The 25,950-nt window shown below is 39.5% G+C and overlaps 1 protein-coding gene across 3 annotated transcripts in view; it reads right to left on the minus strand.

Annotated features, from left to right (window-relative positions):
- The window catches only part of foxp1b (forkhead box P1b), a 323,816-nt gene that overhangs the window by 173,207 nt on the left and 124,659 nt on the right, over positions 1 to 25,950 (minus strand). For 2 of the 3 annotated variants that reach the window (XM_062997542.1, XM_062997543.1), the window contains exon 5: positions 2,889 to 3,058. In XM_062997542.1, coding sequence (XP_062853612.1) covers positions 2,889 to 3,047 — 159 coding nt within the window. In that variant the 5' untranslated portion in view covers positions 3,048 to 3,058. Of the gene's footprint in view, positions 1 to 2,888; positions 3,059 to 21,549; positions 21,592 to 25,950 lie in introns of those variants that run through there. The other variant, XM_062997544.1, reaches the window with a different exon arrangement.

The following is a 25,950-nucleotide window of genomic DNA, read 5'->3' on the forward strand; positions in this document are numbered from 1 at the left end:
ATGATTCAAACACCCTGAAAAAGCCTAGTTCTGTACAAAACTAATAACTAGTAACTAGTAATATTCCTCAGCAAGTGGATGCAAAGATTAATAAATAAGTAAATAAATAAAATACTACACTATGCATAGCAAGCTACTGAAAAACACAGATGCACAATGGAAACAAGTCCTGGAGCCATGGTGCTATATGGCACGCTGTTCCATCGTGCCACTCGGATGCCAAAAGATTAATAGCAAATTTCAAGTGAACATTCTTTGATGTTGTCTTTCCTTCTCCGAGCATCACCGAGGCCTGTCCTGATTAGCTTTAAAGCAAGGCCAGTGCCCTTCTGTTTACAGACAACCATTTCAATAGCCACTGACAGATACATCAGAGCATCGCTCTATCACAATCAAACAACCGCTGACAACAACTCCCATCAGCCCCCAGGGCCCATAGGGCACGCAGCTCACTGATCTTTTCAAATGCCAGTTTCTTTTGCTTGCTGTCATAAACCAACACTCATAATAACACCAAAAGCTCTAGAAAAAGAAAAGCGTTTGAAATCCAGTCTTAGGACAATGGCTGATTGGTCAGTTGCTTTGTTTTGCTTCTGCCCGATGGATTAACAACGTGCTGTAAAAGATGCACAGCCAGTACTGTCCAGGAATCCTGTTGCACCTAGATTTCTTCAATAAATATTTTACCGGAAAGCAGATGTGCGTGTGCTAGGATAAACACGTCAGCAAGCAAACACATGAATGCCAGAAGAGCACTTTAGAGTGTTTTAAGAATTCAGCGCATCTTGAGTATACATAAATAATCATAATAATGTGTTTATGTGCTCGGGGAGGGAGGGAATTAAATATTAATGTACACTTAGGGGTGAGAGAGGTATGCCCATGACATGAGTTAATCAAGGACAGGTGAGGAAAAAAAAAAAGGGAGGCAGAGTGAAGGAGAAAGAGTAGTTCGGGTGGTTTTATAAACGTCAAAAACAAACGTCAAAACTAAAACTCATTGATTGTATTGATAAACAAAAGAATCAGGTTGCTCTGTTTACAGGTGGTTGGTTTACTGCATTACAGTAATCAACCTCAGATTAGTACCATGTTACTGGAGTGAACACAGGTCGTTACAATATTACTAGCGTAACAACATGCTTGCACTATGTTACCAGTGTTATATTTTACTCGTGTGATGACCAGTCTGCATTACATTACTAGTGTAATCACAGGGCTGTATTGTAATGGCATGATCATGGGTCTGTACTACATCACAAGTGTAAACTACAGGTCTTTACTTTGTTACATGTTTACTACATGTACGGACTATGTTACAATGGTAATCACAGGTCTGCATTAAATTACCAGTATAACCACATGTCCATAGTACATACTACAACTAGTGTAATCACAGAACCAACTGGGTACATGCTAGCATGGACACAAGTCCACACTTTATTACTAGAGTATTCACAGAACAAACTACAAATAAATAACAAAGTGCACCCAGGTGGCACAGCGGGATATTCCGCTCGCACACCAGCGCCAAGATTCTGAAGACCTGAGCGCCATCTAGCGGGCACAATTGGCAGTGTCTGCAGCAGACACAAATTGGCCACTGTGTCTGCTGGGTGAGGAAATGACCGGACTAAGCGGGTGGGGTCTTTAAACGCAAATAAAAAACACTTGTGCAAGTTTATACAAATTAAAAATCAATAATAATTTATTTACGTTTGAAAATAACTCATTAAATGCTGGGATAGACTTCACCGCTAAAGCAGCATCGGATGCTCACTCGTTATTTAGTCAAAATAGTGTTGCAATTTTAAGATGCCTAACTAGTCAGCATATTAAGGCAGCTAGGATTTCAAGCAGCCTCCTTCTGGGGAGCGCGCGTAGGATGACGTAAAATGCTCTCTAAGTAGAGAGCTCCCAAGGTTTTCGAACACCTATGTTACAACCACACTGTTACAATGGTAATCACAGGTCTGTACTATGTTATTGCAGTAATCACAAGTTATTGCATGCTAGGGGTCCTGCAATTCTTGGCTAACCATGAAAACTAGGGTCATTGTACAAGTGAATAATTTGTGACTATTGTGCATGGATAAAAATAAATAAACAAGGGAGCCCAGGTGGCGCAGCGAGATATTCCGCTAGCACACCAGCGCCGAGATTCCGAACACCCCGGTTCGAATCTCGGCTCTGCTACCGGTCGGCTGGGCGCCATCTAGTGGGCACAATTGGCAGTGTCTGCAGCAGACACAAATTGGCCACTGTGTCTGCTGGGTGAGGAAATGACCGGACTAAGCGGGTGGGGTCTTTAAACGCTGTGCAAGGACCCTGTTTAGCAGACCGAGGCGCCTGTGCACAAAGTGGATGAGGCTCATGTGTGAATCCACCAAAGCACATGCGTATGAGAAGGGGTCAGCTAGCACTGCGCATGCGTCAGAGGGCACGTGAGCAGCAATATAATCAGTCGAAAAGGAGAGAAAATGCATAAATAAATAGAAAATAATCTCAAATCATAGTTTAGATTGCAATTGTGTGATACAGATCTGTCTTGATTCACTTCTAATTACAATGAGAGAGTAGGAAATGGGTACATCCCATCCAAAGCCACAATTGGGCAAGAGCCCGAAAGATTGGATGTATAGATGTGGTTTTGTGGCTAATACTGATCCGTTTTTTAGATAAACTGGTTATATGGTCTGACACTTTAGGACTTAGAAAATATCCTAGACAAGGGTCCATTGAGCTTTAAAGCTCTGCAGATATGATCACCTGGTACCAGACAGACGGAATCACAACGGATGACTTCAGTAACACAGTAATTAAAAGTAAGGACTAAACGCAGGTGCCCACACTACCTGGCACCTCAATACATGAGCTAGGTGATTTACCTGATGCTGTTGAAGCGTCATGAGGTCAGCAACCGTGTGGTCATAGAAAGGAGCGGCTCCGTTGGATCTCACGTCTTTAAGCCCGCCCTCGGCTGCCACGCCGTTCTGATTGGCCGTTCCGTTGCTGGTCGTCTTTGTCGTCCCCGCTTCTTGCATCATGACTTAAAGGCCTACAAGAGAGAAGCAGGGAAAACAGATGCAGCTGTTAAAACAGAGAAGCGCATGTAAAATGCATGAGCAGATCTCTGGGTTTAGTCCTTCAAAGTGTAAACACAACATATTCACTCAATTCCAGTCCTTTCGTTTTCAGCTTAGACTGAACTTTGTTTGCTGGCATGATGGCTTCCTCCCACACACAAAACACACCCTGAGTTTTCCTGTGTTGTGAGGAACCTTTCCAGCTCAGATATTCTAGACATGACACCATATCCATATGTGTCCAGTTGGGAGATATCTAGCTTCATTTTTTCCCTTCTCTATGTCTTCTTATAGGAAGGAGAAAAGACAAGAGGGAAAAAAGAAATTCAACCTTGCAGAGACTCTATAAAAAAAAACACTAACTCACAAACATAAGACATCTGACTGAAACTGATATATTTACTCAGATTACTCCCAGAAGAATCATGGCTCGATTATTATTTTTTTTTATGTCAGGCTCTTGGCTGACGGCTCTCTGCAGAAGACATCCCGAATCAAACTGAAATGTAAACATTTGTGTCACAGCTGTTGGGCTTACACCAGAATCACAGGCCTGAACATAAATAAGCGCCATCCACGGCAAACAATCCAGACGTGCAGCCAATGTATTTAGAACGTATCCAGTTTATCAACAGCATGTGTGAGAAAGATGTTGTGAATTCTGGTCCAATATTTTCTTCTTCTATCGCATGCTATTTAAACAATTTATTGTTGATAACACACGCTCTATCAGAGCTAAGGGCAGTTTAAAGTAACCAATCCACCTTCTGGTTATTTTCTATTTTTTAAATTGATTTATTTTTTGGAAAACCACAATTTTAAAGAAAAATATTAAGAGTCAAACTAAACAAATTAATATAAATCTCACAGACTGAAGCAAAATGCTGCTGTAAAACAAATCTGGACTAATAGACATTGGTCGACTTAAAGCGTTAGCCACATTGCTATGGGCTTAGAGACTGCCAGGCAGGAAAGACACCTTAAAGCTCAACCAACTGAAGTGCAATCACAAGGACATAGAGAAAATCAGAAGTAGGGACTTATTTCTTACCCTACAGCCTCTGAACCCATAGCGTTGCAAGACTTGCTTAAATGTAGACTGTAGGTGCTTTCATTCTATAGTGGACCTGTTTGACCATTTAAACAGCTAGACAAATATCCTCCAAGCTTAAAAAGACCAGGCTTTTTCCGACTTTGGGAAGACACAACTTTTCCATGTATTTGTGCAGTCAAACTTGCCCATTTATGTGGGCAGAAAAGTCACTGGCTTCAGTCAATCAATCAGTGAATCAGATGCATATACACTATTGACCTTTTCACAGTGGTAGCCTGGTGGGTAGAGCTTTGGGCTGTCAATCAAAATATTGAGAGTTCGAATCCTAGCTCTGCCACACAGCCACTGTTGGCCCCTTGAGCAAGGCCCTTAACCCTTTCGGCTCTAGGGGCTGTAAAACAAGCTGGAATATCAAAAAAAGTACTTCATTGTACTGTACACGTGTATATGTATATATGACAAATAAAGGCATTCTATTCATTCAACACCCCCACAAAATCCTCTATACAGCAGTATGTTTTCTTTGTAGTGGGTCCGATTTTAGTGGAAACACTAGGCACAAGGCATAATTAAGCGCCAATTAATTATGGTGCTTTAGCCAACCCCTACCAAGGCATAATTTATCATGACTGTGTAGGCTCCCGGCTTGCTGATAGCACATGCTAAGATTCGAACCCGGAATAGACCTCTGTGCTGCGCTACCAAACAATCAAAATATTATTAGGAAAGAACATTTGCAAAAAACATTAAAATCTCTGCACACAACTACCACAACAAACGTCCCTTACAAGTATATAGAACCTTTAGATTTGAGCTGTATATATAAAGTACATTCTTAAATTAGACAGCACATTTCATAATTCTAGATATTCCTAGACCATATCACGTCTCTGCATGGTTCAGTCTAAGTAATGAAAGTGACCATGTCAGGCAGAAGTGAATTAACCATTCTGATTCATTATTAATGCAATACAGAAGAAAATGCCCTTAAAACACTGAGCACTAATCATAAAGCTATGTGAAAATGAGATGGAATTCTAATTTCTAACACTATTTTGTATTAGCTTGAATGTGAGGGCTAAAAAACACTCATTTTTTAAATCAAACTGATTAATATGGTTTCTGTTTATCATTTCATTTATCACTTTTCATTCAGCACTTCATCAGGGTCACAAGGGGCAACACTGTATGGAAAACATGAATACATTCTGGACAGGGCACAAATCCTTTCCTAAATATGCAATTTCCCAGCTACTGGTACACCAACCTTTGTTTTTGGATTTTGGATTCTCTTCATTTGAGGATTTGACCCCACAATAAATTTCTACTGACAGTGTACTCACATTCACCGGCCACTTTATGCCAAATTAGTTAACTTGTAGAATAGAGATGTAAGATTAGATACATCAAGTTTCTGCAGTTTAGCTCTTTCAACACTGCAAATAAGCAAGGTAAGAGAGAAGCCAGAGTTGCATAATAACCTTAAAGCAGCCTGAACAACATAAAACAACAAGCAATAACCTGCAGCATCTACATTCCTACTCCCTATGCAATACTCAATTCAGAAATAATTCAGCTTTTCAGGTTTAAATAAAGAATGGGTGAACATATGATCCCACAGACACCATATCTACAGTGAGGTATGGAGCTGGGAGCAGCATAATATGGGGTTGATTCTCTGCAAATACAAAGTGCATTAGCTTTAAAGTCAGCTTCCAAAAATAAATACATCTGGAGAAAATATACACCGATCAGCCATAACATTAAAACCACCTCCTTGTTTTTACACTCACTGTCCATTTTATCAGCTCAACTTACCATATAGAAGCACTTTGTAGTTCTACAATTACTGACTGTAGTCCATCTGTTGCTCTGCATGCTTTGTTAGCCCCCTTTCATGCTGTTATTCAATGGTCAGGACCCCCACAGGACCACTACAGAACAGGTATTATTTGGGTGGTGGATCATTCTCAGCACTGCAGTGACACTGACATGGTGGTGGTGTGTTAGTGTGTGTTGCGCTGGTATGAGTGGATCAAACACAGCAGTGCTGCTGGAGATTTTAAACACCTCAATGTCCCTGCTGGACTGAGAATCCAACAACTAAAAATATCCAGCCAATAGCGCCCCGTGGGCAGCGTCCTGTGACCACTGATGAAGGTCTAGAAGATGACCAACTCAAACAGCAGCAATAGATGAGCGATCGTCTCTGACTTTACATCTACAAGGTGGACCAACCAGACCAGGTAGGAGTGTCTAACAGAGTGGACAGTGAGTGGACACAGTGTTTAAAAACTCCAGCAGCGCTGCTGTGTCTGATCCACTCATACTAGCACAACACACACTAACACACCACCACCATGTCATTGTCACAGCAGGGCTGAGGGTTCTGACCATTGAAGAACAGTATGCAGAGAAATAGATTGACTACAGTCAGTAATTGCAGAACTACAAAGTGCTTCTATATGGTAAGTGGAGCTGATAAAATGGACAGTGAGTGTAGAAACAAGGAGGTGGTTTTAATGTTATGGCTGATCAGTGTAAATGTTTTAACAAGACAATGACACAAACACAGCCAAAAAAAAAATAATGGTGGCCCTGATTCATTGGGTAAAAAGCAGATGACACCCTGAAAAGGGGTGTCCACCCATCACAAGGCAGCGGCACACACACACACACACTCACCCTCTTAGAGCAATTTTCATTAGCTTCAATTGGCTTGACTGCATACCCTTGCCCAACCATTGAATAAAACCTGGGCCATACTTGCTGTGCGCTTTTCTGTGAGAGAAGAGCACCCGACCCGCGATGATTTCAGGGATTTCCTTGATCACTAAGGCAGCGTCGGATGCTCACTCGTCAATATAACAGTGAAATATTAAGATACCTCAGTAGTGAGGATATTAAGGCACCCAATGTGTGTGTTTAAAGTAAACATATGCACTGGAAGCATACCAACACCCCCCTACATGATATGTTTTTGAATATTACTAATAGTGCTTTTAGTGTATCTATAACTGTATCCATATTTCACACTATTTTTGAAGTAAATCCAGTGTATTTCGCTGTATCTTTTCCAGACACACAGCCCCTCTCTTCCCAACAGCCCAGCAGAGCCGTGCTTAATTACAGGATTATTTAAACAAGAACAAAGGAAGAGGCCTAAAACCGTGCCTGTAATCCACATATCCCAACATTACAATTAGAAGCACACTTTGGACTACAAGCACAACATCAGTACAATTCAACAACAAAATGTTTACTCCCTTCTTGGGTTAATTTCTAGTAATGTCTATAATTTCAACAACTGAATCTAATCTGTTTGAATAAATGAATGAACTTCCTGAGCCTCAATGAAGTCAAAGAGTAATGACTGCAAGTTGATTGCACACTAAATTTTCCTAATTTTAAAATATAAAAAAGTACCATTTCCAAACGTAACCAAGAAAACAGGCTAGCATTTTAATTCATGCATAACTGGTGACCCACGATAAAAAGAATGAAAGCCGAAATGAATGTTAAGTAATACCTTGTGCACCCGTGTCCTCCTGTCTGAAGAGTGCCAGCTAAAATTAACACCCAATTAATTTTCAAATTGACAAACAAATGAAAGCCATAAATCTACCTTCTCATTAACTTGTGTCACCAAATAATTCAAAAGCTGCAATATTGCCATCAAAAGTGTGTTATCCATCATGAGTATGAAACAGATAGCAATGAAATAGCCTCGTGAACAGACATTAATATTCAAAATGGCATTATGAATAAAACCAGTGCAAAAACTTTGCAGTACAACAGTGTCTGACTGAATTGATTTCAATAAGGCACTGAGAACTAATGGATTATTCCATGTACTATATTATCTTCTTTGTTGTGGTTGTCTGTAACAAAGAAACGTGTGGTTTTATTTAGGGTTTGGGAGTAATTGTTGGAACAAATAAACCACCACCATCCCCCCCGCATACACTCCCTTACACACGCAGGCAAAGAGTTCATGAGAAACAGATCTGTTTGTTTATAGAGCGTGTTACGGCTTAGAAGACATCCAACAAAAACAAAAATAGGCTTCAAAATACTGGAAATTCCAGGGGACTGGAATGAGGCACCGGTTAGTGTGAAACAGAGGTTAGTTATGCAATGGCTGTTTTAGAGGTTTGTTATCTAATGGCTGTGCAATGTCTGTGCACAAAACACAACAAGTGTTTAGAACAAACAGATAGTGCAAGGTCAAAGTTTTTGTTGGTTGATGCCCTACAGAGTTTATCTAATTCAGTACTGTAAAAACACAAACACACAGTGTCACATGGACATTCCACCTGAGCAAAGTTCAATTACTAAGTAAACAAAAACAATATCCATCTTTTCTCTCGTTTAACCCGCTGTATTGAGGCCTTGTTTAACATCACTATAGAAATCAATATAACCCCAAATCAGAAATAAAGAATAATATTCATTTCATTTGTTAACATACATCCATTAGTGCAGTGAGTGAGTGAGTGAGTGTTTGGTTTTTAATGCCATGTCTGCCCTTTGGTCCATGTTCATGGCAGGAAAAGTTGTGATACACTATACTGCCAAAAGTATTCGCTCGTCTGCCTTCACACGCATATGAACTTGAGTGACGTCCCATTCTTAATCCACAGGGTTTAATATGATGTCGGCCCACCCTTTGCAGCTATAACAGCTTTAGCTTAACAAGGTTCAGGAGTGTGTTTATGGGAATTTTTGACCATTCTTCCAGAAGTGCATTTGTAAAATCAGACACTGATGTTGGACGAGAAGGCCTGGCTCCAGTCTCCGCTCTAATTCATCCCAAAGATGTTCTATCGGGTTGAGGTCAGGACAGTCAAGTTAGGTGAGTGAGTGAGTTATTTATTTATTTGTAATGTAATGTCATGTTTCACACGCTTTGGTTACATTCATGTCAGAACAGGTAATTACTGGTTACACAAGCTTCTTTAGTTCAGGTCTTTAAGGTCAAACACAGTCACAGACAATTTTGTAACTCCAATTCACCTCACTTGAATGTCTTTGGACTGTGAGAGGAAACCGGAGCTATCAAAGGAAACCTACGAGGACGCTGTGAGAACATGCAAATGTCACAAAGAAAGGACCTGGACTACTTCACACGGGAATCGAACCCAGGAACTTCTTGTTGTGTAACCAGTTGCCATCAGAAGTTAAATAAATATCTAAATGAGATCTACCTGTGTGTAATTTAAGGGCTATGTAATCTCAATACAAATACATCTGGTTCTGGAAGATCTTAGAGTATGTTAGAGAACATTTATTCACTATTTCATTCACTGTTTGCTTTACCACCCGCTTTATCCAGGGTGGTATTATTCAGGGTCGTGGTGGGTACAGTTCACTGGGCGAAAGGTAGAAAACCTTTACTTAAGTCCAATTTTTTGGTGGATGGTTTTGACCCAGTGCAACACCCTGATCAGTATAAATCAATACTGAAGATAAACCTATACATTTTTCTCTTTAATGAATTTAATGTAATCTTACTAAACTGTAATAATGCATATTGAATTATTATTGTAAAAAAAACTGTGATAGTCAAAGATATAACATGTATTAATATGTTAAACTGTTTCACTTGGGCAGTGTGACCTAATTGGAGCTGGTACAGATATATTCATTCATTCGTTTATTGTCTGTTTTACCACTGCTTTATCCTATTCGGGGCTGTGGTAGGTCTGATTCACTGGGCAAAAGGTAGGAAAAACCTCAGACAGGTCACCAGTCAAATCACAGGGCAAACACAGACACACAACCGCACACACACATACACACAGCAAGAGGGACTTTTTAGCAGCTCCAATTAACCTGACTGCATGTCTATGGATTTGCAGGAAGAAACCCACACAGAGAGAACATGCAAACTCCACACAGAAAGGACTGCTCCACCTGGAAATCGAACCCAAGACCTTATTGGTACTACCAATCCAACCAATTAGATCTATAAATCCCATTTCCAGAAAAGTTGGAACACCTAAAAATGCAATAAAAACTAAATAATGTGCTTTCTTAAAATTCTTGAACTTTTAATTAACTAATACAAGTACAAAGAAAACATTTTCAATCTTTTCACTGACATCCTAATTGTATCTTGTAAATATTAAAATAGAACGTGATGCCTGCAACACACTGAAAAACATTGAAACAGAGGCAAAGAAGCGAGATCATCAAGATTAAGCATAAAAAGAACATCCACTAAAGATTTACTTTTTGCAAGCAAGGATGGGTCATGGTTCATTGCTTTATGTCAAACTGAATGAGAAACTTGTCAGTCAGTTCAAAGACAACAATTCTTGGCGCAATATAGCAAATAATTTAGGTATTTTACCATCTACAGTTCATAATATGGAAAGATTCAGGGAGTCAGAGGTGTGTACAATCCAAGAGCAGAAACTGCTGCTACTGTCATGCTACCATAATTAACACAGCCACATGGGTGTACTTTGAAAAATCATTACCTTACACAGTCTACCACTGCATCAAGAAATGCAATCTGAACATTATTATTTAAAGAGGAAGCCATATATTAATTTTGAGCATAAATGCCAGCAAGTCATCTGGGCCCAAAGTCATCCGAGATAGTAAGACTGGAAAAGTCCACTTTTCTGCTAGTTTTTAGGAAAAAACAAAAACACATCAGGTTCTACGTGCCAAGGTTGAAAATGACCATTTTGTGTGTTACCAATGGAAAGTGCAAAACCTAGCATCTGTGATGGCATGGGGGTGCATCAGTGCCCACAGCATGGGTGATCTGCTTATATTTGAAGGTATCATTAATGCAAAGGCTTATTATACTGATATTTTGGAGAAACATATGCTGCCGTCAAGAAGACGTCTTTTTCAGGAACTCCATGTCTGTATTAGCAGGGCAATGCCAGGCCTTATCCTCCATGAGCAAATTAAAGTGTACGGCACTTAATGAAGAGGAGAATCAGACAATGGCAACCCTGGATTGTTGAGCAGCTCAAGTCTTATATACAGCAAAAATGGGCAAAAGTTCCACTAGCAAAATCTTCATCCAAATCTTCATTAGTATCTTAAACTGCAACAAACACTATTTTTAAAAAGTAAATTTACAAAAAAAAAAAAGGTGATGTTGCAGGCATCAATTTCTAAATTTGTTTATATTAAACAACTGTAAGTAAGTTCATCATTGAAAACACTAAATTTTTTGGGGCCTTTTGTCTATTAAATAAAATTAAATGAACAAATTAGAGATTTCAGTGTTTAATGTATTTTTAGAAAGTGTCCCAACTTTTCTAGAAACAGACTTTGCGTAAGCGAGTGCACTATTTTCACCACCTATTTTCCACTGTATCCAGTAGGTCCTTAACTCCGCTTGCTCCCACAAGCTTCGCTCGGCAAGCTTCTTGTTTACACGAGAACACAACAAAAGCATGGCATTCTTAAACAACAGATAAGACGGCACAGAAGACAACAGTCAAAACCGTCCCTACACTCAACAGCCATGTTTAGGTTTAGCATGGCTATCAGACTAGACAACACTATAGAATAAAAAGGTGTGACACAGACACTGGCTGTTTGAGGGACATTTTTGCTTTTCAGGAATTGTAAACAACTGGTGTGCACAGCTGTATTTTGGCTATGCCAAAAAACACAATAATTCAGCTCATGTGGCAGGTGTGTTTTTCTTAAATAATAAACAATCACACACACATACATGTTATGTCTAGTTCTGATAACACACAAGCAAGTGATGCTACATCAGACATGATGCAAATAATGTCTGTCTGACATAAACAAACCTGAACTCTTTAAAACATGCATATTATATGAATATAAATAAAACCAAATCTTACAAATTATATAGACAGATTCTAAAAGGCAAAAAGGTTATAGTTCAAGTTTACATACAATTGTAAAGTCATAAAACTATATATGTTTCAACTCTTCCAATCACCCCGTAGTGTCCCTAAACCTAAAACCCTATTATAAAAGGCAGCCAAAAAATACCTAATGGAAGGCCTACATTTCATTTTAATTACTATCACACTGTGAGTGGAGGGCGCCAGGTGTTGCTTAAAGAAAAAGTGCCCACTTGACTGCACACCCATTGCTTACAGATGTATATAACCAATGATACCCAATCAGAAATATTCAACGCCCTACCCACCCCAAAGTCAATAAGATTTTATACTCTAACCTTTTCTATAGAGCTAGATTTTGCTTTAAATTAGGTCTTTATCAGTTGAATTATACAGTACATCAAATAAACAAACAATATGAATGATGTATTTAAGTAGCAGGATATTTTGTTAAAGTCACGGTTATATTGCTGATCCTAAAACCTACTGCTTGTCTGTATGGTTGGACTACAACATCATTAAACCATTGGCATCTTAAGTATGATCCTTAACTTGCTTCAGCTATGATGTGTTCTATAAAAGAACACCAAGGGATTCGAGTGCTGGTGTATTGCAACCATGGTGGAAACTAAGGAGCTGTTACAAAAGCTGGGAGAGAAAATCATTTCATTGCACCAAAAGGTAAATGGGTATAAGAAGATTTCCAAGGCCTTCCTAGAGACACCATTGAGAGTAGTGTCCAGAAGTTCCAAAACTGCCTTGACATGGGAAAAAGCCCTAAACGTTGTCTAGAGGACTTAGTAATTTCATCAAGAAGTAAATAAATATATAGATAAACTCTCAAGTGACTACAAACTCACAGGATGATCTGATGAAGGCTGGGGCAAATGTGTCAGAGGCAACCATAAGATTATCACTTAACAACCGACTTTATGGCACGACTTCCCTCTGACTGGAATATACCAACAGGAATTTGGATCTGCAGATTTTTGGGACACAGTTCTAAGGAGTGATGAATCAAAACTGAACTGTTTGGCCAAATGGATCAGTGGTTTATCTGGTGCAAGACGAAAATTTAGACCACAAAAAATATCCCACTACTGTTTGTCTAATGTTTAACATTTGACGGACTATCATGATCAAACTCAAGGTAGATGCTGAAAATATGTTGCATATTGTTGATACCAAAATCTTCATCCATGCTCATTACACTTTGACAGTGGCATTACTTGTGTAAGGGGCTTCAGTATGAATTCTGGGCCCTATAACAGATTACTGCCCCCTCTGGTTTAGGGGGAGCAATTATTCTTTGTCAGCCTTCTTATTAACTTTCCGAAATTACACTAGAGGCTGTTGTATTGGCTCCCTTAAAAGTTGTTTCACATCTAAAACAACCACCAAAACAATACATATTCATTTTTTTTTTTTACTTTTTTCTTTTTCCATCTTTTTTTATGCACCCAATTTGAATGTTCTTCAACCAACAGGTGAGGAACTGGCAACTCTAGCAACGTACAGATTCTTACAGTGTACAGGGGACATCGCCAGTTGTAATGTAGACATACGTCTACACACCCCTGTTAAATGTTAAAATGCCAGGTTTTTGTGATGTAAAACTAGATCAAGATAAATCGTTTAATTTAAAAACCCCATTTCAGTAAAAAAAAAAAAAAAATGGAACATTTTGTAAAACATAATAAAAATAAATCTGTAATTTATTAATTTGCTTAAATCTCTATTAAATTGATTATTGTATTTTGCAGATAGAAACATTACGAATTTGATGCCTGCAACACACTCCAATAAAGATAATACAGGGGAAAAAAATTTAAAGACTATTCAAGTTACAGTGTTCCACAATAACATGTAAGGTAACATGTAAGGTAATCATGATTGGGTATAAAAGGAGGATCCACCAAAGCAATAATAGGTTGTGGCTCACCACTTATGCCAAAGTTCAGAAGAGAATTGCCAAATGCAATTTCTCAATGTACAATTGGAAAAAAAAGATTCAGGGAAGCTGTTAAATAATAGTACCTGCCATCAATTAAAGTGACTCTTGACGTTTATTTGCATCTTAGAGCAAAATCAATGATCTGCCTACAAAGCAATAAAAGGATCTTATTGTTGAAGAGTATCAGCCAGAAAAGAATACAAAAAGTTTCACAGTGAAACACAGTGAAGACAGTCATCAACAAGTGAATAAAACATGGTATAACAGTGACATTACCAAGAACTGTACATCCCTCCAAAACTGGTAAAAAGAAAAGGAGAAAACTGGTCTGGGAGGCTGCCAAGAGGCTGACAGCAACATTAAAAGAGCTGCAAAAGTTTCGGGCAAGTACTGGTCGTGTACTACATGTGACGACAATCTTTCATATTTTTAATATGGCTGGGCTGTGGGATAGGATGGCAGGAAAAACCTTCAAGTCTGGATACCAACATCAAGTTATGTTATGGTCTGATAGGACCAAGGTTGGACCTCTTTGGCCGTAATTCCAGAAGGTATATTTGGTGCAAAAACAACACTGTGCATCACCAAAAGAACACCAAACACACACAGTGAAGCGGGTTGGCAGGAGAATTAAAGAGGATCAAAGTTTTGGAATGGCTCAGCCAGAGCCCATACCTAAATCCAATTAAAAATCTGTGGTCTGACATGAAGATGGCTGTGTACAGGGGATGCCCTCATATTCTGACAGATTTGGAGCACTTTTGCAAGGAAGAGTGGGTAAAGATTGCCATATCAATATGTGCCATGCTGATAGACTCGTACCCAATGAGACTAGCAAAGACTGAAAAGGTTGTTTCAACAAGGTATTAGTTTAATGTACATTCAAACATATCTGAGAGGCAAAATAAAGAACTGCACAATGGAAAAGTCTGAACTAATCTCCATAATGCCTTTAATCAGACTAGGATAACCTTAAGGTTTAACAAAAAAAAAAATGAAAGGAGCAGCACCTGAACAACTTAAAACAATAGAGTCAATGTATAGATATAATAAAGCTATACCATTTAAATCTGGCCACCCGGATACACATTTCAGTCTTAGCAAAATAGTGTTTTTAAGAGCCTCAGGTGTAAGTTTCAAACCAATGACAGCAAATGTAAAAGAGTCAAACACTTCTAGCTGTCCTACCCAGCCCACTTCAATCCAAAGTTCCAGATAAGGAAAAAGTGCATCTCACCAACACTGTGGCAGGCATACGGGCGAGACTCATATTCCTTTGGATTCATTTTTTCCCCTCTCTTCTCTCTTTTTTCTCCTCCCCTTGAGTTTGCTTCCAACCCTTTTAGGGCCAACACTGGTCCACTTGCTTGGGCAAACAAAGCTTGCTATTTGTTTAATGACTGATTGCTGCCATGGCTACGGTAAACAAGAGGGAGGGGTGGAGAGGCATTTTTCTTGTGTTTATGAACAAACACATCTTCTCACAAAGAGCGATTTAACATTAACCAGGTGAAATGATCAACAGAACACATAGGTGACACAGAGGGCAGGCCTTAACGTAAACACACTTCAGGAATGAGAGGAGAGAGGGAGGGAAGGAGACAAGAGAGAATTTGTTGGGAGAACCAAGGTCGATGCGAACGTGGCCCTTCTAGAACAAACAACAGGGGGAAAAATGGCAGGCAAACAAACATTCATTCTCCTGACATTTGAAGAGGCATTAACAGTGGCAAAGCCCAGCTGCTGATTATCAACACTGATAGAAACCAAGCCAGAAATATTTGTTCTGCAGGTTCTCTAAGGCTTATTTAGCCAAATTTTTTTTATGATAGGTGAAATACTACTGAAGAAAATCTAAATCAAATAATAAAAATAAATAAAATGAATTATTATTATTATTTATATTATTATTCATATGCATATTCATATTCGTATTATTATTATTATTATTATTATTAACATCATCATCATCTATTGGTAAGTGAGGCCCTCCAATGGACTGGCACCTTGCTCGGAATGTGTTGCTTCCTCAGGAGTTTCTTGGATAGGGTCCATATCGACCAAAATGAACAGAATACACAAAATAAATAAAAAAGCTAATATTATTTTCCCAGCTCTAACAGCTTTGTCATTAAGGATATATATTTAATAATACTAATACTGATACTATACTAATCCTAATTAATAAACACATACATACAGTGTATCACAAAAGTGAGTACACCCCTCACATTTCTGCAGATATGTAAGTATATCTTTTCATGGGACAACACTGACAAAATGACACTTTGACACAATGAAAAGTAGTCTGTGTGCAGCTTATATAACAGTGTAAATTTATTCTTCCCTCAAAATAACTCAATATACAGCCATTAATGTCTAAACCACCGGCAACAAAAGTGAGTACACCCCTTAGTGAAAGTTCCTGAAGTGTCAATATTTTGTGTGGCCACCATTATTTCTTAGAACTGCCTTAACTCTCCTGGGCATGGAGTTTACCAGAGCTTCACAGGTTGCCACTGGAATGCTTTTCCACTCCTCCATGACGACATCACGGAGCTGGCGGATATTCGAGACTTTGCGCTCCTCCACCTTCCGCTTGAGGATGCCCCAAAGATGTTCTATTGGGTTTAGGTCTGGAGACATGCTTGGCCAGTCCATCACCTTTACCCTCAGCCTCTTCAATAAAGCAGTGGTTGTCTTAGAGGCGTGTTTGGGGTCATTATCATGCTGGAACACTGCCCTGCGACCCAGTTTACGGAGGGAGGGGATCATTCTCTGCTTCAGTATTTCACAGTACATATTGGAGTTCGTGTGTCCCTCAATGAAATGTAACTCCCCAACACCTGCTGCACTCATGCAGCCCCAGACCATGGCATTCCCACCACCATGCTTGACTGTAGGCATGACACACTTATCTTTGTACTCCTCACCTGATTGCCGCCACACATACTTGAGACCATCTGAACCAAACAAATTAATCTTGGTCTCATCAGACCATAGGACATGGTTCCAGTAATCCATGTCCTTTGTTGACATGTCTTCAGCAAACTGTTTGTGGGCTTTCTTGTGTAGAGACTTCAGAAGAGGCTTCCTTCTGGGGTGACAGCCATGCAGACCAATTTGATGTAGTGTGCGGCGTATGGTCTGAGCACTGACAGGCTGACCCCCCACCTTTTCAATCTCTGCAGCAATGCTGACAGCACTCCTGCGCCTATCTTTCAAAGACAGCAGTTGGATGTGACGCTGAGCACGTGCACTCAGCTTCTTTGGACGACAAACGCGAGGTCTGTTCTGAGTGGACCCTGCTCTTTTAAAACGCTGGATGATCTTGGCCACTGTGCTGCAGCTCAGTTTCAGGGTGTTGGCATCTTCTTGTAGCCTTGGCCATCTTCATGTAGCGCAACAATTCGTCTTTTAAGATCCTCAGAGAGTTCTTTGCCATGAGGTGCCATGTTGGAACTTTCAGTGACCAGTATGAGAGAGTGTGAGAGCTGTACTACTAAATTGAACACACCTGCTCCCTATGCACACCTGAGACCTAGTAACACTAACAAATCACATGACATTTTGGAGGGAAAATGACAAGCAGTGCTCAATTTGGACATTTAGGGGTGTAGTCTCTTAGGGGTGTACTCACTTTTGTTGCCGGTGGTTTAGACATTAATGGCTGTATATTGAGTTATTTTGAGGGAAGAATAAATTTACACTGTTATATAAGCTGCACACAGACTACTTTTCATTGTGTCAAAGTGTCATTTTGTCAGTGTTGTCCCATGAAAAGATATACTTAAATATCTGCAGAAATGTGAGGGGTGTACTCACTTTTGTGATACACTGTATATAAACAAAGTCACGTCTCCTTCAAATCTTTAAAAAAAAAAAGTAATAGCAGTAGTAATCTAGTACAGACACCTGCGTATGTCAGTAATGTAGTACAGACTCCTGTTATACCAGTAATGTAGTACAGGGACCTGCTTATGTCTGTAATGTAGTACACACCTGCTTATGTCTGTAATGTAGTACACACACCTGCTTATGTCTGTAATGTAGTACACACACCTGCTTATGCCTGTAATGTAGTACACACACCTGCTTATGTCTGCAATGTAGTACAGACACCTGTTATACCAGTAATGTAGTACAGACACCTACTTATGTCAGTAATGTAGCACAGACACCTGCTTATGCCTGTAATGTAGTACAGGCACCTGCTTATGTCTGTAATGTAGTACACACACCTGCTTATGTCTGTAATGTAGTACACACACCTGCTTATGCCTGTAATGTAGTACAGACACCTGCTTATGTCTGTAATGTAGTACAGACACCTGCTTATGTCTGTAATGTAGTACACACACCTGCTTATGTATGTAATGTAGTACAGACACCTGCTTATGTCTAATGTAGTACACACACCTGCTTATGTATGTAATGTAGTAGACACCTGCTTATGTCTGTAATGTAGTACACACACCTGCTTATGTCTGTAATGTAGTACACACACCTGCTTATGTCTGTAATGTAGTACAGACACTTGTTATACATGTAATGTAGTACACACACCTGCTTATGTCTGCAATGTAGTACAGACACCTGTTATACCAGTAATGTAGTACAGACACCTACTTATGTCAGTAATGTAGCACAGACACCTGCTTATGTCAGTAATGTAGTACAGGCACCTGCTTATGTCAGTAATGTAGTACAGGCACCTGCTTATGTCAGTAATGTAGTACAGATACTTGTTATACATGTAATGTAGTACACACACCTGCTTATGTCTGCAATGTAGTACAGACACCTGTTATACCAGTAATGTAGTACAGACACCTACTTATGTCAGTAATGTAGCACAGACACCTGCTTATGTCAGTAATGTAGTACAGACACCTGCTTATGTCAGTAATGTAGTACAGGCACCTGCTTATGTCAGTAATGTAGTACAGATACTGTACCTGCTTATGTCAGTAATGTAGTACAGACACCTACTTATGTCAGTAATGTAGTATAGGCACCTGCTTATGTCAGTAATGTAGTACAGATACTGTACCTGTTTATGTCAGTAATGTAGTACAGACACCTACTTATGTCAGTAATGTAGTACAGGCACCTGCTTATGTCAGTAATGTAGTACAGACACCTGCTTATGTCAATAATGTAGTACAGACACCTGCTTATGCCTGTAATGTAGTACAGACACCTGCTTATGCCTGTAATGTAGTACACACACCTGCTTATGCCTGTAATGTAGTACAGATACTGTACCTGCTTATGTCAGTAATGTAGTACAGATACTGTACCTGCTTATGTCAGTAATGTAGTACAGACACCTGCTTATGCCTGTAATGTAGTACAGACACCTGCTTATGTCAGTAATGTAGTACAGACACCTGCTTATGCCTGTAATGTAGTACAGACACTTGTTATACATGTAATGTATGTATGTAATGTATTACCTGCTTATGCCTGTAATGTAGTACAGACACCTGCTTATGTCAGTAATGTAGTACAGACACCTGCTTATGCCTGTAATGTAGTACAGACACCTGCTTATGTCAGTAATGTAGTACAGATACTGTACCTGCTTATGTCAGTAATGTAGTACAGATACATGTTATACCAGTAATGTAGTACAGGGACCTGCTTATGTCAGTAATGTAGTACACCTGCTTATGCCTGTAATGTAGTACAGACACTTGTTATACATGTAATGCATGTATGTAATGTATTACCTGCTTATGCCTGTAATGTAGTACAGACACCTGCTTATGTCAGTAATGTAGTACAGACACCTGCTTATGCCTGTAATGTAGTACAGACACCTGCTTATGTCAGTAATGTAGTACAGATACTGTACCTGCTTATGTCAGTAATGTAGTACAGATGCCTGTAATGTAGTACAGACACCTGCTTATGTCAGTAATGTAGTACAGATACTGTACCTGCTTATGTCAGTAATGTAGTACAGATACATGTTATACCAGTAATGTAGTACAGGGACCTGCTTATGTCAGTAATGTAGTACAGACACCTGCTTGTGCCTGTAACGTAGTACAGACACCTGCTTATGTCAGTAATGTAGTACAGATACTGTACCTGCTTATGTCAGTAATGTAGTACAGATACATGTTATACCAGTAATGTAGTACAGGGACCTGCTTATGTCAGTAATTTAGTACAGATACTGTACCTGCTTATGTCAGTAATGTAGTACAGATACATGTTATACCAGTAATGTAGTACCGGGACCTGCTTATGTCAGTAATGTAGTACAGATACTGTACCTGCTTATGTCAGTAATGTAGTACAGATACATGTTATACCAGTAATGTAGTACAGGGACCTGCTTATGCCTGTAATGTAGTACAGGGACCTGCTTATGTCAGTAATGTAGTACAGATACTGTACCTGCTTATTTCAGTAATGTAGTACAGATACATGTTATACCAGTAATGTAGTACAGATGCCTGCTTATGTCAGTAATGTAGTACAGATACTGTACCTGCTTATTTCAGTAATGTAGTACAGATACATGTTATACCAGTAATGTAGTACAGATGCCTGCTTATGTCAGTAATGTAGTACAGATACATGTTATACCAATACTGTAGTGTTACTATAGTATTAGTGCAAAACATTGTAAAACATATTTTTAATGTTAACAACATGCAACGGACACCCAGTCATACTAGTTATGTGATATGCACCTCTATTTACAATTATAGGCTTATCTAGAAAATTTTTTTGTTGATATTAGCAGATTCTAAGAAATAGTGTGTGAATCAAAAATGAAAGGAAAAAAAAGAAAAAGACATATTTATAAATATTGATAACATTTATAAAGATATTATAAATGCTATAAATACTGCCGTATCATATTAAAGCAAATAGCAAATTTTTCTTAACAATCATTAGGTAAGAATGTCATTTATATTTACATGTATATTATTTATTATAATAAATAAATAATAAATAAATATATGTATTTTTTTATTTTATTTTATTGAAGAGCCTAACAGTATGAATGAGGCATCACTCTTGTTGTCACATTCAGTCTTCTCTCTGCCTCCATCCATGCACTCATTTCATTTAGCCCTCCAAATCCATTTATGTGCATTCTGAAGAGGCAGGAAACAAATGACTAAGGGGCCAAGTACATATTTATTTCACATTGAGGGGTGCGTAATAGGATTCTCATGCGTGAAATTTAGATTCAAATGTATCATCAGCGCATCTACACAAAACACGGCCGCAGCATCCTGTAACGTCGCACGCGGCAATTCATATAAATATGGAGCCATTACTACGCCGCCAGATCATGGAAATAAGCGGTAAGGATGCTGACAGAAGGCATACAACTCCAGGCGAGAGGGTAAATAGATACATAATTTTAACAGATGCATTAGATTCGCTTTAACATAAATCTGTGGCGCTGTTTAATATGGAGAGACAGATAGCAAGAGAGAGAGAGAGAGACTTGAGTGGTAAGACAATAATGGAATGTAGCAAAGTAAGGCAGGCCACGATATTTTTAGAACAACGGCCAACCGAGACTGTGGTAAATAAAAAAGGACTAATGAGTTTTAATGGCGGCACTACCAGAACGGCAGGTCCAGGATGTGGGACTCGAATCACAAGCGGGTTACGATGTACTCCTGAGCGTCTCTCCTTCAAGCGACTTTGATCGCTGCAGTCCGTCGACATGATTAGCGCCTAAGCAAAAGGACACAGACTATCAGCCCTAGAGTCGCAGTGCATTATGGGTAAAACAGGGCCTCAGTTAGTATCCCCAAAGCTCATTTGCTATATTAGAGCTGTCAGAAACACTCACACACACACAACGCAGCCAGTCTCTTTCTGCCTCCTCTGAGATCATGCAAATTGCTTATTGTTTTAATATTATTTAAAAATGTCATATATTTTTAATCATTGCTCCATGAAATTCCTACACAGAGCGCTCCCGCGGGCAAAACGGCTGGACTTTTGAGAAGTGGAAATGTGTCGCCTGTGTTTTCTCGGGAATGAAAGTTCAGCTTCTGTGAACTTTGTCTAATTAATACTACAAGACCAGCGCTTCAGAGGGAATATATTATTAGCAGTGGTATCTTTGGGGAGTAAACTTACCCAGTTGTACAGTTCTGGTGTCAAGTTACATTTAAAAAGGAATGTAAAAAAACAGGCAACTATGTAATTGAGGCAGAGAGTCATTTGTCTTCAAACCAGGTTGACAAGACCAGTAGCATACTGGAAAGCCAAACAACAGGAACGTGAAGAACGATTCAAAAGATGAGAATGCAAGCAATGTGTGATTGAACTTCTCTATAATGCCTCAATAAAGAGAAAGCAGAAAACACATTTGCTAATATTACACTGAAAATCCAGCTGGGTTATTTTTACACCATGGGTGTGAAACTGGCCTCCACACTGACACAGAACATGTCAGATGATAACAAAAAAAGTGAACTGTGAAACAGGGTTACATGGGGTCAGTCTGAAAACCTAGTGAGCTCTCTACATAAACAGCATTTTACATCATCCTATGTGTGCTCCAGAGAAGAAGGCTGTGTAAATTTTTAGATACATTTAAATTAGGGCTGGCACTGATCCGATACTCTGTAACGGTATCAGTCCGATATTGGCCCAAATCACTGGATCGGATATTGGAAGGAAAAAAAACATGTAATCCGATCTGATACTGTTGTTTAATGTAAATAACACAATGTAAATAAGACCATTCAGAAATTAAAACACACTGATCTACTTAAACTTTTAGCATTTTAAAAATCATCTACTACTGCCACAACTAAAAACACTGTTTTACGCCGTGTTGTCCAGTGTCTACAATTAGAAAATGTGGATGTCAATCAAACGCGATGGACCAATTAGAATTGATGCAGTGTTTGGTTGAGATTTTCCGTTAAAGTTTGTCACATTTTTAGATTATTAAAAACCAAAGCGCGCTTATTAAGAACCCTGCTGGATTTTGAAGAGGACATCTGTGGCTAAATGGGAAACAGTGTAGTTAGTTTTATTTCATAACACTAATGGATTAAATTCAGTTGAGGATGTGAAAGATCTCTAAGCCGGGACAAGATAGATACATTTGTTAAGTTTTTATTATTTAATTGCTTCATTTTTATTGTTTATAAATAATATTTTTTATTATTTAATTTATCATTTTTTGCTGCCTCTTTAAGGTGTGACTTGAGAATTGACAGATCTAAAATTTTATATTGAAATTATAATTTATTTGTTAAATACAGATAAAGTTGTACTTTACATTGTATTTTAAACGTTTGTATGGTGCTGGTAAACAAGCCAAAAATGCTGTTGAATGTTCTGTGTGTAAAAGTGAAAATAACAACAGCAGTTTTGCAGAAGTGTGATGTTGTAGGTTCTGTATTTATTCCTTTAGAATATCTGTTACACAGTCTGAGCATTGTTATTTAGATAGCTAGTTTAACCATTTTGCATTGAGACATGTTTTATTACTGCTTAGTTGTTTGAGAGGAGAAATGGCGGTATCGGATTGGTATCGATATCGGTAGATACTCAATTTGCAGTATCGGTATTGGACATAAAAACTGGTGTGGTAGCGGAATTTCCTGCTGTGCCACCTGGGCGACTGTCAGTAAAAATGTAAAGGTTTTTGGTACACAGAGAGAGAGGTTAGCTGGCATGCTAGCGGATTGTGTCGCCTCATTTTATTGGTTTGAATGGCCTGGGGCTAACATTCTTAGCTTAGTAAGCGAAACTGTGGTGATGTGATCACTGTAATCGCTGTCTAATTAGTGCGTACAAATAATCTGCCTTGTAAATTCAGTGTCTTATTAGAATCCTCTCTATTTAGGCAGCTGGCTTGGTAGACAGAAGGCAACAAGGCAGCTCACTAGGTTTTCAGACAGACCCTTGGTGAGCTGCAGTGCTTGTCTGCATTGCTTAAAGGCTTCATATCAAAGCTTGGGTTATCTGTGAAAATCTGATGTAAAAGCAGTGTTGAAAGTTGGGCGCAGGTGTCTGTCTCTCAGCTGTTTGTTTTAACTCAGTAGTACAGCGAGATAAAGAGGCCTACTGATTGCCTGACACAATCATTAACCTTTATAAACAAATAATAATGCGGAAATGTGACTCCTGGTGTGTCTGAATGGTTATCTGGTGTTAAATAGTTGCTTTTAATGTTTAACATGGGTCTGGTTGCTCTGTTAGTGAGGTGTGTGTAAAATCCTATATGTGAAAACAATACCACAAACCACTGTATACTGGTCAGGGCTGTGGTGAGTTCAGAGCCAACCCGGAAACACTGAGGCATCTATCCATCGTCGGACATTTACTCAGACACCAAGACATTTACTCACTCGAACCACATGTATTGAAAGTTTAGAAGAAACTAGAGTACATGAAAGAAAGCCACAAGGCCGGCCCCAGGGAGAACATACCAAACTTGTCAAAACAGGGGCCGAAAGTGAAGTGTGAGTCCCGGTCTTCAGGACTCGGCTGTGCAACACATAGCAATGGTGCTATGGCTGATATAAGTCCCCAGCAGTTCGGCCAGTTGGTCATCTACATACAGACATGATTGGCTATGTCTGATGCCAGGATTGGGTTCCTGTTCAAGGTGTGTTAATGCATTATGCCCGTTCATTCTGAGGAAATCGGATCTACTGAAACCCTGAACAGGTTTACATTTAGGGCGGCACGGTGGCTCGGTAGGTAGCACTATCGCCTCACAGCAAGAAGATCCTGGGTTCGATCCCCAGGTGGGGTGGTCCGGGTCCTTTCTGTGCAGAGTTTGCATGTTCTCCCCCCGTGTCTGCGTGGGTTTCCTCCGGGAGCTCCGGTTTCCTCCCACAGTCCAAAGACATGCAGTCAGGTTAATTGGGGACACTGAATTGCCCTATAGGTGAATGAGTGTGTGTATGAGTGTGTGTATGTGTGTTTGCCCTGCAATGGACTGGCGCCCCGTCCAGGGTGTTACTGTGTGCCTTGCGCCCATTCAAAAGCTGGGATAGGCTCCAGCAACCCCCAACCCGGGACCCTGATTGGATAAGCAGTTAAGAAAGTGAGTGAGAGGTTTACATTTACATTTACATCATTTAGTGGACACTTTTATTCGAAGAGACTTACAGTACTGTGACAGTACGAGCAATTGAAGGTTAGGGGACTTGCTCAAGACTTGCCAACAGTGGTAACCTGGCAGTGGTGGGGCTTGAACAAGTGATCTTTCGATTACTAGTCCAGTACCTTAACCACTAGGCTACAACTGCCCTCCTACCCTAGGTTAAATCAGTGGTAAAACATAGAAAATAAATAAATAAATGGGAATATTAATATATTTTATGTTGTTCAAATTTTATTTTTATAAAATTCTGCAGTACTCTGTCCCCCCCACCCCCGCTTAAAAAAGGCACAGTATGCCTATACACAGTAATAGCCTGTGCTAATCCCATACATGCTTGAATGGAATTCCACCTCCTTTAACAACTCTTCTTTTTTTTGTTGTTGAATTAAATACAGCCCATGTCAGGAAGCCGCCTCGCGGCCATAAAGCAAGTGCAATGACAATGTACAGTAGGCGCTAACACAAGGACATAGTTCATCATGACATTTTGTGCAATTCCCGTCTGATTAGGGTCATTATGCCGGAGCCCTGATTTATGCTGTCATTTCCTCTCGGCCCAGCCCGCATCAATGAATCTTAATGAATTGGTAAATAAGGGTGAGGATTACACTGCGAGACACCGAAACATCCCTCTTGCTCCGCGCTGCCAGATTTATGGAGCCAATTAGAGACGAACGGAGAAAATTGGTTGGCAGGGAAATAATATTCTTGATGGGGCGAAATGGCATGAAAGCATCGGCGCTGAAGGGCAAGCGTGTTGTCGGCGTGAAGTCCATAAAACACAAAAGAAAATGGGTGGTGCACTCATGGGAGACATGCTTTTATTGCAAGACAAAAGAGAAGACTAGGAGGAAAACATTTCCCAACCCAAAAATACCAGC

The sequence above is a fragment of the Trichomycterus rosablanca genome, chromosome 6 (genome assembly GCF_030014385.1).
Source record: "Trichomycterus rosablanca isolate fTriRos1 chromosome 6, fTriRos1.hap1, whole genome shotgun sequence".
NCBI lineage: Eukaryota > Metazoa > Chordata > Actinopteri > Siluriformes > Trichomycteridae > Trichomycterus > Trichomycterus rosablanca.